This window comes from Erpetoichthys calabaricus, chromosome 5 (assembly GCF_900747795.2).
Source record: "Erpetoichthys calabaricus chromosome 5, fErpCal1.3, whole genome shotgun sequence".
Lineage (NCBI taxonomy): Eukaryota > Metazoa > Chordata > Cladistia > Polypteriformes > Polypteridae > Erpetoichthys > Erpetoichthys calabaricus.
Genome location: NC_041398.2, coordinates 95,560,373 through 95,574,321, shown reverse-complemented (window position 1 = coordinate 95,574,321; position 13,949 = coordinate 95,560,373). Strand labels below are relative to the sequence as shown.

General features: G+C 36.1%; 1 protein-coding gene across 2 annotated transcripts in view; it reads left to right on the top strand.

The window, feature by feature from the left end:
* cc2d2a (coiled-coil and C2 domain containing 2A) overlaps positions 1-13,949 on the top strand; it is a 128,520-nt gene that overhangs the window by 43,401 nt on the left and 71,170 nt on the right. For both annotated transcript variants that reach the window (XM_028801796.2, XM_051928676.1), the window contains exons 20-23: positions 4,389-4,542; positions 10,672-10,819; positions 11,490-11,628; positions 11,744-11,947. In XM_028801796.2, the coding sequence (XP_028657629.2) occupies positions 4,389-4,542; positions 10,672-10,819; positions 11,490-11,628; positions 11,744-11,947 (645 nt within the window). The remainder of the gene's footprint in view (positions 1-4,388; positions 4,543-10,671; positions 10,820-11,489; positions 11,629-11,743; positions 11,948-13,949) is intronic.

The following is a 13,949-nucleotide window of genomic DNA, read 5'->3' as shown; positions in this document are numbered from 1 at the left end:
TAATATGCCTTTAATCTCCTCTGACAGTAATACTGGCTTGTATGTGGCTGTAATATGCGTCACTGTATTGTGTACCTTTAATTTCCTCTCGCAGTAATACTGGTTTGTATTTCCGTAAAACGCCTCTAACTTTCTCTGACAGTAATATCGCTCGTTGCACCGTGCCCTGCGCATGTGCACTTCATCAGAAGACACCCACACACGGACACCTGGACGCACATTGGGATTTTATATATATAGATATGTATGGTACAGCTAATAATGAATCAGACTTTGGGCAAGGAACAGCACAAAAAACATTAGATAGATAATAACCATGTAATTCTAATTCATGAGTCTAGAATTCCTAATTAACCTTTAGTTTAATGTATCTGTGCTCCTGAAGGTTTTTTGTATAGTCGTAGAATATGTTGTGAAATATCATCATATAGGTGAGGAAGGATAGTGGTGATCTTTCAATTAAACTTTGAAATAGTTTTTTTTTAAAAAGGTATGTGTTGTACTATGCTTAAAATCATTATTGTTAAAGAGCAAGTAATTGACTTTACATGCATTTAAATACTGTAAGTATTAACAAACCACAAAGTGTACAATCGTTATATGATGCCCTAATTTCATAAAGTAAAACTTTTTGTCATAGCTTACATTACCTCTTTTACCATATTAATGTATCATTTTCAATTAGTCTGCATCTTTAACAACATAGGTTTGAATAGTATATTGGATCACATCATGGTGAATGTTCCCATTTTCAGATGGTATAGTTCTCTCTATAAACATAACAAATTTCTGAAAAATGTTATAACCGCTGTTTTATGTCACGTCAAGCTGCATTGATGTTAAAGGAAATTAGAGAAAATAATATGTTGTATTTCTGAGTGAAACTAACAGCATTTCGGGGGCTTATGATTAGGAAAACAAATTATTGGAATATGGGATTATAATAAAACTTAAAAAGTGTGTGGATTGTTTACATTTTTCTTTCATGTATTTCATTGTACTTGTACAGCCAAGTATGTTGTAAATTATCCACATGGAAAAAATCTAATTATTTGTTTTAATATAGCTCTCTCCCCATTATTATATGTGTTAGAGCCCTACATAGTTCCCCAAAAAGAAAACCATTTCTAATAGATAACAACAAATATGTTTAAAAGTAGACAAGTAAACATCACTTGCTACATACAGGCATTGTGACTACATTGAGGAGGAAAATAAAAAGTCGAGCATTATATGGCTAATTGATAAAAACAAATCTTATTTGTATTAGTATAAGGAGGTGCAGTGCTTAATGAGCTGTTGAGAGTCATAAGTTTAAATTCCAGCCAGGGCACGGTCTATGTGGGGTTTTCATGTTCTCCCCCTGTTTGCAAGGGTTAAATGTCAATAGCAGATTGGTGCCCTGTTTAGGGTTGGTTCCCAAATTGTTCGCAGTTCAACTGGTATAGGCACATGTTTCCCACAAACACAAAATAAATAATTGTCTAACAAGCCCAATCAAGCAACTGTCATATTTTCTGGCAGTTTGTTTCAACCCTCTTTAACTTGAGGTAACTATAAATGTCTAGTCATGTAAATGTCATAAAAAAATCTACATGCTGGTGGCTGCAAAGTGCACTCTGGTGTACAATGATTAGTATATTCAACATAATAATTATTGTTTACTAGCTGTACCCGGCCACGCGTTGCTGTGGGTCAGCCTGGTTAAATGGAAAAGAAAGAAAAGAGAAAGTGCACGTTTCTAATATGTTTAATTTCACAATGCTTGTGGGTATACAATATTTTTTGTTGTTCCATTGTCTGTGCAGAATGTTAGACTGAATAATATTGTTAAGTTCGTAGACGTCTTTGTTTTTGGCCGCAAGAATACCTCGTTCACTCAGCCAATCGTGATTCTTATAATTGGTTTGAATACTGGGAAATACTTTTTCAACCAATTCTTCTTTTGACGTCACTAAATTGCAGAAGTTATGAGGCAATGAAATTCATCCTGAGGTCAGATCAACCGGAACCTTTCCATTCCCAATTTCCAGATTTCTCCAACCCCGTTATTAACAGTTTGTATTATTTGATCGTAAATGCCTTTTTGCTGAAGCGTTAGCTTAGGAATATTTGATTGCACAAATCACAAAAGATCACCCGTGTTGTAATTTTGTTCACAACGCAATTCTACATTGAACGAAGCAGCAGCAGATCGATTCAGTGATGGCATTCCCAATTGATTGAGAACTTTGTTCGCGATTTCTAAGCACAAATCTTCAATCATTATCAACACTTAGTTGTAGATATCTGCTGTGAAATCCATGTTTATATTTGAATTTTACTTGCGTATTCGACGGAAAATATCTTCATCCATGTGCGATTTATATTTCTCCCATAACTGTGTTGGAGATGAAGGAGAGCAGGCGGTCAATATGATTGCAAATGTGGAAGAAAGAATTGTTGACCCGTAAAATGGAAGGAGTCAGAGTCTCACACCAGAAGAAATGTTCATAAGCTTTCTTTTATTCTTGCATACCTAGACTGGAGTGTCAGTAGCATGCGCGCTGACAGGAAAGAGTTCAGCTCTTTTATATCAGCTGATTGTGTGCACACTTTACAAGTTCGTATAAAGGCAGATTAATGCATGAGCCTTTTAGGGCTTAAAATAGACAGCGGGTACAGATGAGTTCATAGCTTAGCTTATTCGTAAAACAGGAAGAACAGTTTATAAAAATACATTTCTGGTAAAGGCAGCTTTCTGGTAAAGTCAGATTCTTTTGAACTGCTCACACAGGTCAGCATCAGTTATATATGTTAAAGGTCACATATACAGTTTCTGAAAACTGTCAAGTACACATTTTCTTATAATATAAAAAGGACAGTTATCTGTAAACTGAAAATTTCCATTCCACACTAACAATGCACGAATTTGATTTGGATGTGACGTGTTGCACGCGTCATTAATGTATACATCCCAGTGTTTGTCGTTCTCCAATAATTCAAAGCTTGACATGTACTGCGGAAAGTGGCATGTGTAACGCCGTTGACAATTCTCAATTGCTGGAAAGACGTTGGACCGGGCACATTTACCAACAGCATGCGAAGAAAGAAGCATTCATCTTGATTGGGATGCACGGTGTACAGTCTGCCTATCGTAGTTTCTTTGAATATGGCAGGTTGTCCGTCGACTCGCTCTCCTCGTTTGCGTCGTTCAAATGATTTTCTACTCGCATTCCATGTGTAATACGTAGGCACTTCCGAATACAGCAGTGTTTTCACAAATGCGTCATTTTGATATAACGTGAAGAAAGCAGTTAACGTTGTAGCCGGTAGATTCAGGGCTATATGTTGCACATTTGCAGCTGTGAAATAAACGCGTTGTCCATTTTCTAGATGTACTGATAAGTGAACAACAGCTGGACTTCGTTCATGTATGGGAAATGAAAGAATTCGCCATACAGCTTCATTGCTGCTTATGTATCTTCCAGCCTAATACTGTGCGATTTCATCGATATGTATGACCGCATTCCTATCACTTCTTTCTGGTTGCACGCCAAAAACTGCCATGTCGCTGCCTTTATTCACGTACTTACAAATGTATTTGATCGATTTAACGGAGTTACAGTATTCCACGTTTATGTGCACTTAACAACGTAATCGGAAACATTGAAATGGAATCGTAAAATTGGAAATTTGGAAATTGTAAATGGATTGTAATTCGGAAACTTTGAAATGGAATCGTAAAATATTTAGTATAGCGTGTGTTGCTTTTACATCCAACAGATGGCGCTGTTTTTAAAAAACAGCATGTTTTTACCTGTCACAGGTGTGACATCTATATAATATAGGTATATAAAAACACGCGCGTATTCGAATGCAACGTTGTGTCAAAATTTCAAAGCAATCGGTGAAGAACTTTTGGAGATTTAATGTTTTGAACAAACGAACATTTACATTTTTATTTATATTGATATACAGACATTCTTTTTAAACTTTGAATGTGTGCTTCTGTTTAATATGTTTTAAATGTCATGTAAATTGGCTATAGCCTTACAAGGAAAATGGTTTGCAATTTCACTTTGTAAGTACATAAGTGAAAGTCTCCTCACCTTCCATTTTTTCACATCCTTTTACTTAACAAATACAGTTTAAAGTGCTAATCTTAGTAAGTCATAAGTCATCTCATAAAATAAAAATGACAAATTTAATTGCTTTCTAGGCCACTGGGGAAAGATTACAGTGCTGAATTAACAACTGAAGTAAGCATACAGTGGAATTCTCCAAAGCAAATATTTTTTTTTTTTCATAAGAGTTTTGTATTTATTAGAATTGCAGAAAATTCTAAACAAAATGTATTTTAGTAGAAAGATTTAGGTTTACCAATAACAGTTTTTTTGTTAACTCAGGTGTTTGAGACAGTGGGGTCATCATCTTCAATGTTAGCTGAAGTATTTTTACCCATTCCTGAGACTGCTGTCCTCACTGGAAGTGCCCCTTCTGAAGAACATGAATTCAGCAGCAACCAAAGGATCATGTTTGACCATGAAGGAGTTGGAAGTGGTATGGATAGGTTAACACTTTTTATTGTAGTGCCCTACTGTATTTGCAATGGAAAACTATACCATTTTCAAAATACGCTCACTGTTTCTTTTGTAAAAACCATATCTAGCACATGAAGCAGCATAACAGTCAAAGAAAATGGAGCAGATAATATAATAATAAATTAATTAGACAAGTAACTATTAATTGAAAGCTAGAATAAAAATGTGTATAAAACACAAGCATAATTATGACTGTTTTGTGTAGAGTACAAGGGTGCTATCAGTTAATCACTATTATAACACTGCACAACAAAGTTTTTGCTTCTTGAACACTGTTGGGTGTTTCTTATCGATTTTTGCTCGCTGATCACAAATAACACATCAAAATTTACCCATCACGTACTGTCAGTTTTGTCATGATTTTTTCTTATACTTGTATCCAAACATTTTCGCTCCTGTAAGTGACTTATCAACAATGGTTTGTGCAGCCTGAGCATATCTAGACATGGAATCAGGCCAGGTTGGAAGCTGTTCTGTGGAAGTTGACAGCCTGGGCAGGTCTGAACGATCTTGACGCTGTCTCAGCCTGCTATAAAGGTGGCTTGCATACACCGATCCTGCTCATTTGGTTAATATAGATAGTTAGTGTGTATGTATAGTATCAGTATAGTAAAGTATAGTATCTGTAGCAATATAACAGTAAGTAAGCTTGATGCTATAGATGTTTTGGTGCCGGGCAATATGTCTCGTCAATGTCGTAACAGCCGCGATACATTCTGCTATATCTATGGCAAATATACACTTGCGCCTCAGAGACATTGGATGACTGCTCTTGTGAAGAATGCTTATCATCTGTATTTCGGCTGCAAAATTGGTGATCAAGACAAGGAATGGGCGCCTCACATTTGCTGTGCGACATGATGCTGTCAGTCTGAGAGCCTGGCTAAGTGGCACTCAAAAGACAATGCCGTTTGCTGTTCCGAAGATATGGCGAGAACAGAAAGACCATGTGACGGACTGTTACTTCTGTTTGACTAATGTGTCTGGTTTCTCTTTCAAAAACAAGAAGTCAATTGACTATCCTAATCTTCCGTCAGCAATGAGACCCGTGCTACATGACGACAGTCTTCCAATTCCGAAACCACCAGAGGATTGGACCTTAGACAAACCAGATGAAGAAACTGCAATGCAGGGTACTGACAGTGACATTGACCCAGATTTTGAACTGTGCTCATCAGGAGATCCACATCTGATAACACAGTCCGAATTGAACGATTTGATCAGAGGTTTGGGTCTGTCAAAAGCAAAAGCCGAGCTGCTGGGTTCGAGACTGCAGGAATGGTGTTTGCTGTTACCAGGTACGAAAATTTCTGCGTTTCAAGGCCAACGTCATGATATAACCAAAGTTATAGTCTCTGTTTCTGTTGTGACATTGAGGGATTGTTCTTGGCCTTGGGTTGTGATCACAACCCGGAAGAGTGGCGTCTCTTCATTGATTCATCAATGTTAAGCCTGAAAGCTGTTCTGCTACACAATGGCAACGTTTATCCTTCAGTACCTGTTGGCTATGCAGCACACATGAAAGAAATGTATGAGAATATGGAACTGTTGCTGAAGCACGTCCAGTATAGCAGGCACAAGTGGAATATCTGTGGAGATCTTAAAGTCGTTGCTCTGTTACTAGAACTGCAGCTCGGCTATACAAAGTACTGTTGTCTCATCTGTGAATAGAACAGCCATGCCAAAGAGTCGCAGTATTCTCGACGGAACTGGCCACTCCGTAAAAAGTAAGTTCCAGGACAGAAAAATGTGGCACATAAATCTCTTGTCGACCCGGCAAAGATATTTTTGCCTCCTCTTCACATAAAACTGGGACTCATGAAGAATTTCGTGAAAGCACTGAACAAGGAAGGCGAAAGTTTTCATTATTTAAGACATGTTCCCAAGAATAACTGATGCCAAGATCAAAGAGGGCATTTTTGTTGGCCCCCAGATCAGACATGTTATGAGTGACAAGCGGTTTGAAGATCTTAGTGCTGGGTGGTATGACCAAAATTCTATATCACGGTATTTTTCAAAATTGTACCGGTTTCACGGTATTCAACGGTATTTTTTTCCCATGCATGTCTTAACCACATTTTCCACTGCAATTACTGCTAAGTAATAACTAAGAATAACCTATTCCACTGTCATGAGAATTGTACATTGTACAAAAAAACGTGCACACAAGTATTAATACAGGTTTGCATGGCCCCATAAAGTGATAGTTTTCAAGGAGGGAGGAACTAATGAAGAGAAGGAATCACATTGCATGACAGTTGCAGTCAAAATATAGAACCTTTTTATTGAACAAATTTTGCAAGCAACTTAACCTAAAAATTTGACAACATATTGTCAACCATCCAAAGAGGCATTTAGCCTTAGTAAAATATCCAGAGGTGCTTGTCAAAAGTTGTATTGCACTGAACATGTCTTAGAAAAGGAATAAAGAGTAAATATTTTTTGAAAACCAACTAGACTTTCTGTTAATGTTAACAATCTCTGTCCACTGACACGTTAAAGTGACTTTTTAAACAACTTTACCATCATTAAACTGCATAATATTTAAAGTAATAAATAATAACAATATAATAAATAGTGCAACTTCCAGTACTAATACTATTACTTCAAAACTTCAAGCCCAGGTACATTACACAGTTTTCACCAAAATAAAATAAAGTAAAACAATTGCAACTTGGTGATGACATCTTTACCAACTGAACCGTCATTAAGGCAAATTGCATTATTATGGACCTTGCTTCAAACTAAGCCATATACATAAATAATAAAACTGCAACTTGCATTTCTAATACTATTTGTGGTATAGTGGGTCCACGGCTTCAAAAAAAAAAAAGAAGGTCAGTTATAAATCCAGTTCACTGTGGGCGCGATTGCACGACCGCGGGGAGTTGATGAGGTGATTGGGGCGAGTCACACCCAATCATTCTCAATTACTTGATCGGCTTACTGCGGTGTGTGAATAAGGCGCTGTGCCGACGGAGACGTATATTTATGGGCCGGCTGGATATGGGGAAGGAAAATAGAAAAGATAGAACACAAAGAGGTTAAAGAAGGGAAAAGGCAGTCATGGGAGACGATCCAGACACCAGGAAAGAGAAAGCAGCATGAGCTGGGGTTCCGTGAGGGAGCGCAGGCTGAGGCGATCTAGGGGCTGGTTCACCCCACTGACTAAGCGTGTAGAGTGGGGCGAGCGAAATGTAAGACCTCCCAATGGATCTGAGGAGCGACTGAGTGAGTGCGAAGAAAGGCGGGAGGTGTGCCGACCTCGAACGGTGTGGCGGCAACCAAGACAGGGGTTGGCAGAAAGCAGTTCGTGCTGCAAAGGCTCCACCAGCAATGCCAGTGAAGGGTAAGCCGTGGAGACAGAAGGTGGTGTGCTGCGATCGGGTAAGGAGAGAGACTGCATTTTAACCTCTATTTTAACAGATTTATTTACTATGGATTTTATCTCCCCGTTTCACTGGTTTTATGGATTTGCTATTTATTTGGGTACTGTATTTTTCTGAACACTACACAATGGACACTTTTGGTTTTACTTTTCACTGTTTTTAACAAAAGCACTTGAGCACTTTCCACCATCCCCTGGCTTCAATGAGATTTTTCAGCTCATCTCGGTCACAACTTTCGATGGTGTTGGTTCAACAGACTCCCATGTGGGAAGAGGGAGTCTCTAGGAGACCAGCATCGTCACACTATTACACAGTAACCAGCTACATTACACAGTATTGAAAAAATAAATAAAACAAGTACAAGTATTATCCAGTAGTATAGAAACAGTATTTACACATTTGAATATAATGGTCCACATCTGAACTTTTAAAACCAAAGTATCTTCAGACAACAGACACAGCACTTTTTTTCGTCAAAAGGTCTTCTGTGTCATCATGTTCAACTTTATCGTCTGCTAAAGCTTCCGTTTAGGAATGTTCTCTGTTCATTCTCAACGCTCAATACCTCCACTAACGCATGTACTCCATTGGATGCCTGTTTAGCGGTGCAGCAGTGAAAAGTTCCCCCCTTAAACAGTTTCCCTCTGCGCCATATTCCGAACATTGTTTAGGCTATTTAAACCGGTGTTCCGGTATAAGAAAAATCCATATCATAACAAAAATAAAAAACGGTTTTTGGTATGAACCGGTATACCGCCCAGCACTAGAAGATCTGTTAGTTGGGCCGGAAAAAATTGCCTGGAAAGCCTTCAAAGACATTGTTGACAATTTTCTGGGAAATTACAGAGCCCCAAACTACATTCAGCTGGTAGACAAACATCTCAAAGCATACAAGAAAATGAAGTGCAACATGTTACTCAAAATTCATTTCCTCCACTCGCACTTGGACTTCTTCCCCGCAAATCTCGGTGCAGTCAGTGACGAACATGGTGAAAATTATCACCAGGACATTGCTACGATGGAGAAACGATACCATGGCAACTGGAATCCATCAATGCTTGCTGACTACTGTTGGACACTGCAACATGATGCATCAGACATTGAATACAAAAAAAAAATCAGGAGCAAAACACTTTTAATTCTGTTTTAATAGCTTATGTGAAAATAAACATGACTAAATATGTTATTGTCAGTAAAAATATAAATGTCTATTTCTCAGAGTTCCTCAGAGTGATACAGTAAAACCAAAACTATATTTGTGCATACCCAGTAGGTACCTGTCACAATCAGCAAAAACTTTTCAGGAAGCAAGACTTTTCAAAAAAATTGTTGTGCAGTGTAATTAGATTCGTTTCTTTTGTTAATCCATGGCTCACGTTCTATACAGAACCTGTTTTTTTTTTCTGCCATCAGTGTAACAATAAAGTAAATAAAAGGATCCAAATTAGCCAGTGCATCTCTTTTTTTTGTTTATAGAATACATAAACTATAATACATAGTTCTTTTGACAGATATATATAATTCCAAGGGGGGCAAAGTAAATAAAAGAAAACTATTTTATTAACAAATACAATAATAATAAACAGAACGGTGCAGGCCATTGGCAACTACACATATATAGTTAGAGGAATACAACAAACTTACATGCCACTCTAAGCCAAATGATGTTGAAACCCTGTCTAAAGGGTAGGATAGCTGGTTTGTTTGCCTACCTGAATGGTTTGTAATCTTTGTTGCTCATAGTCACTCTTTCCAACATTTGTCCTTCCTCTGGTCACATTTTCTACTGCCAGTTTATGAACTACACTACATTCAAAACTGCAAGCTTAGGAGAGTGAAAAGGGTTTTTAAGCAGCAGCCAGGAACTATGTCCAGAAATGACCTCAAGAAGTCCAGTGGCTGTCCACCTAGAATCCCTCATCCTAGCTGCCCTACTAGTCCTTGCAATCCTATACTCCAGTATCCCCTTAGTTAGTCAGGTCAACCCCTATATTTGTTCACTACACTGAAACTTAAAAACCACTTAACACTAGAATCCCTGAAGCTTACAAAAAAAGACGTAATGCTGGGCCACCTTAAATTCCTTCACACCTCTTCATCAGCGTCTTTCGACTCAAAATCTTAAAAGTCCTGTAGATAGTAGTATAGGTCACACAGAATATTATTGACACCCAGCTGCCTTCGATTCTTCTTTTCTTTTCTTTAATTCTGCCTTCATATGCAATACTTCCTGCCTTAGAAAAGCCTTTTTTTTTTTTTTTTTTTAAGACATCAACCATACTGCACTTTTCTCACTCCAAACAGTACAGGAATATTGGAACTTGCACCAGTACAGTACATTCAAGAAGGTTTCTAACCACAGATCTTAAGTTTACTGAATAAACAATTGTAGAAAAACAATATTGTAACATAAAGTAACAAAGTATATGTACAGTATACTGTGTGTTGCATGCTGTATGTACTCTGTGTGTTTATGTGTATCTTTGTGTCTTTGATGGTCACTCTTTTGAGGAGACAAGCAAGTAAGACCAAATTAGTATCCATCTAGGGCTATTGTTGTTGGAATACTGTTGATACCATTATACCTTGTAGGCTCTGTAATGGATAAAGTGGGTTCACAAAATTAATTGATGAAATAATTTTTATGAAGTATGTATTATATTTTTAATCGGCCTGTTTTATTTACATTTGCATTCTAGATGTTCCGTTTTCATTTGAAGCAGATGGTAGTAACAAGCTTATTCTTCTGACTTCGGGTAAAGTGTCCTGTAGTGTGTCATGGGCAATTGGAGAGAATGGTGTACCCCTAATACCTGTTGTGTCCCAACAAAACATAGGGGTTCAAAGGTAAACTTTCAATATACTTTTACAGAATTAATGTATACAATGTTAATTTCGGAATGTAGTTTTAGCCCTTTCAAGTATTACATTATCTGAAACTAAATTTGAACTGAATGTTTACATTCTCACAAGATTATTTGTGCACTTGGCTTTACCCAAAAGAAAAATTTTGATTCTGCTTGATTCTGAATTTAATTTAATTTAGGAGGATTTTTATTATTGTAGGGAAATAAAATTAATGATGAAAGATATTTGAAAAGTTCTCTTCAGTAAAGTTTGGTTTTATACTGGGTTTTTATAGCAAAGAAGATTTTTTTTTAACATAACAAATTTATTATTAATTATGAGAGACCCATTGGATTAATAAGTTGAAATCAAGATAAATTGTTAGACATTTGTTTATTTAAATAAAGTGGCCTCCATATTTTATGTGTGTCATGTTTCCTTAAAATTCTTTTAAAATGTTGTGCAGTGTACAGTTTGGCTACAACAGGTTTTAATACTTAAACCTTTAATATTTCTGGATATTTAACATAATAATTTTGTTTTTTGAATGATTATGAAAATGTGTATCAAAGCCTAATGAGTTTTTTTATTTTTCATCTTAGCTCACTGTGCTTTGAAATCACATCCCTCCCATGTTTCATTGTTATGATTTGTCTCATTATTTTCTTAGTCCCCTAAAGCAGCTTGATGCAATCTCATATATTGGAACCTCTGGTTTAACAGACATGAAAAAGTTGGCAAAGTGGGCATCAGAATCACGTCTGGATCCAAATGACCCAAATAATGCTACACTTATGCAATTAATAAAGGTTGTATACCTTCCCGGAATGTTTCTTCCAATAATATTCTTGGTAAATTATGCATAAAACCGAATTTTATTTCATTTTTTGTTCTTTTATATTTTTTTTTCTCAAATATGAGTAGATTGCCACTAGTGGAGAGGTGCAGATCCCTGACTATTTCAGACTGGAACAATTACAAGAAGAATTTAACTTTATCAAAGAGGAAGAATTTCAGAGGTCAAAGAGGTTTAGGCTTTTAGATCTTCGCAATCAAGAAGTGCCAGAGTTTCGAAATTATAAGTGTATTCCCACTCTGGAAAGAGAGGTATCAGATAAGGTGTTCCAGGTAAGGTTATTGCAACTTCTGAAGCATTGGGGTACACATATGGTCATGTATAAATATGACTTCAATGTCTGACATCTGAGGGGAAAAAAAAAAGTTTTACAAATCAGCACTGGGTATTAATAAATACTTTATTTGTATAGTCTAAGGTTATTCTAGATATTTTAGCTGAGTTTTGTGAGATTTATAACTGAATAAAATCAGTATGATTCTTTATAAAAAAATTATTTATACAATAAAGAACTAAACGCTGAACTATATTATCTAATAATGATGAAAATATAGGTTCTACCAGGTTTTTTAAAAGTGCTCTTTTAGATAATATAAAGGAAACACTAGGAGTAGAAGAGTCTCACATACTGCATTGTAGAATTCCACATGTGACAAGATCTGCTTATCAATTTACACAAAGTCTGATGTAATTCAGTTAAAAGCTGTACATTGCACATAGGTATCTTAATTAAAATGCTGTAAAATGCAAAATATATTTGGATAAAGATCCCAACTGTGAATGATGTCATTGAACCCCTGCCCTAGTAGGTCATATGGTTTGTAAAAACTGTGAAACCATATTGGGTACAAATTTATCTTATTTGACTGACAATTCATAAGGTTATAATATACCTGTAACAGCATTATTTGATGAAGCAACTGATGACATAATATTTTATAATATAAATTCTGTTGTAATGTATTGCTTGCTTAAGTTTCATTGAACTTATCTTTCTCATTGTTAAGAATCCTAACCCTCCTACGACAAAAAATGCTTTATTTTACTTAAATCTATAAAACAACGTTTTTTCAACAAGGTATGGCTGAAAGACTTTTCTATAACTGGCAGGAATCTATTAATGGTGCGTTAAAGTGAACAAGCTTGGCCATATTTAAACTTTTTTGTCTAAATATACAGTATCTGAGCGTCTAATTTATATTGGGCTAACTGTTCACATGGGGGGGACAGCTGTTGATATTTATCTAATATGAAACAATAATATTTGACATACAGTATATTGATTCAACTGTATGTCAATCATTGTAATTCATAATATAAAATTAATAAAAATAACATTTAAAAAGCTGACAATACAGAGAATAAACACAATTAAACAATACAAAAAGTTTATCAGCCACTGTTGCTTATCAAAAAAATTCTGAATGTAATGACTTTGTTAAAGCTGTTATCTTAGGACTATGGCATTAAACTTAAAAATTGGTTAGCATTTATTAAGTATAAATGTTTTCGTCATAAATGGCAACTGAAACACAAAAAAAGGATTGCTGTGCATGATACTCACTATTGCAGTCTTTTCTTTATATTATATGAATGTACAGTTTTAAGTATTAATATACATCCCTTTTTTCTTGTGGTATTTGCATACTGAAGGAAGTTTGTGTTTTTATTTGTTGAATCTGGTGTGATGGCATATAATGTTTTGTCTATAAAAGGTATTTTACGATGTATTGGTCCTTGTGTGTCCTGAACCCAGTTAGTCCATTTTAGGTTTACATACAGTCACAGGCAATCATGGTAAAATTAAATACCAGGTTGAAACCAGCCCCAGATAGGACAATCATCCATTTTATAACTTAGCCATACTCCAACAGTCATCACACATACCTTTTGAATTAAAATTGTCAACCAGTGAGACCTGCACATCTTAAAGATCTGAAAGGAAAACCGTATTATGGGAATAAACCTACAAAGATGCACTGAGAATGTTTAACCCTTTAACCGCCAACTCCCTAAATATTCCCCAAGCCAGGCGAAATCTGAACAATTTTTGTTTTTTTACTTTTTTACATTTTTTTTACATTTTTTACATTTATTCAAGCAGTATTGACCACTAAATGTTGTGCAAGTTGCCAGTGTATACACGAAATCTATAAATGTAACCTGAATTCTCAGCTAAGCAAAACATCTTGATACCAAACCGTGCCCTTTTCAATGGTAGATACTGTCGAAACTGTAAGCGGCCCTTCCACGACAATAAACTTTCATCAACTG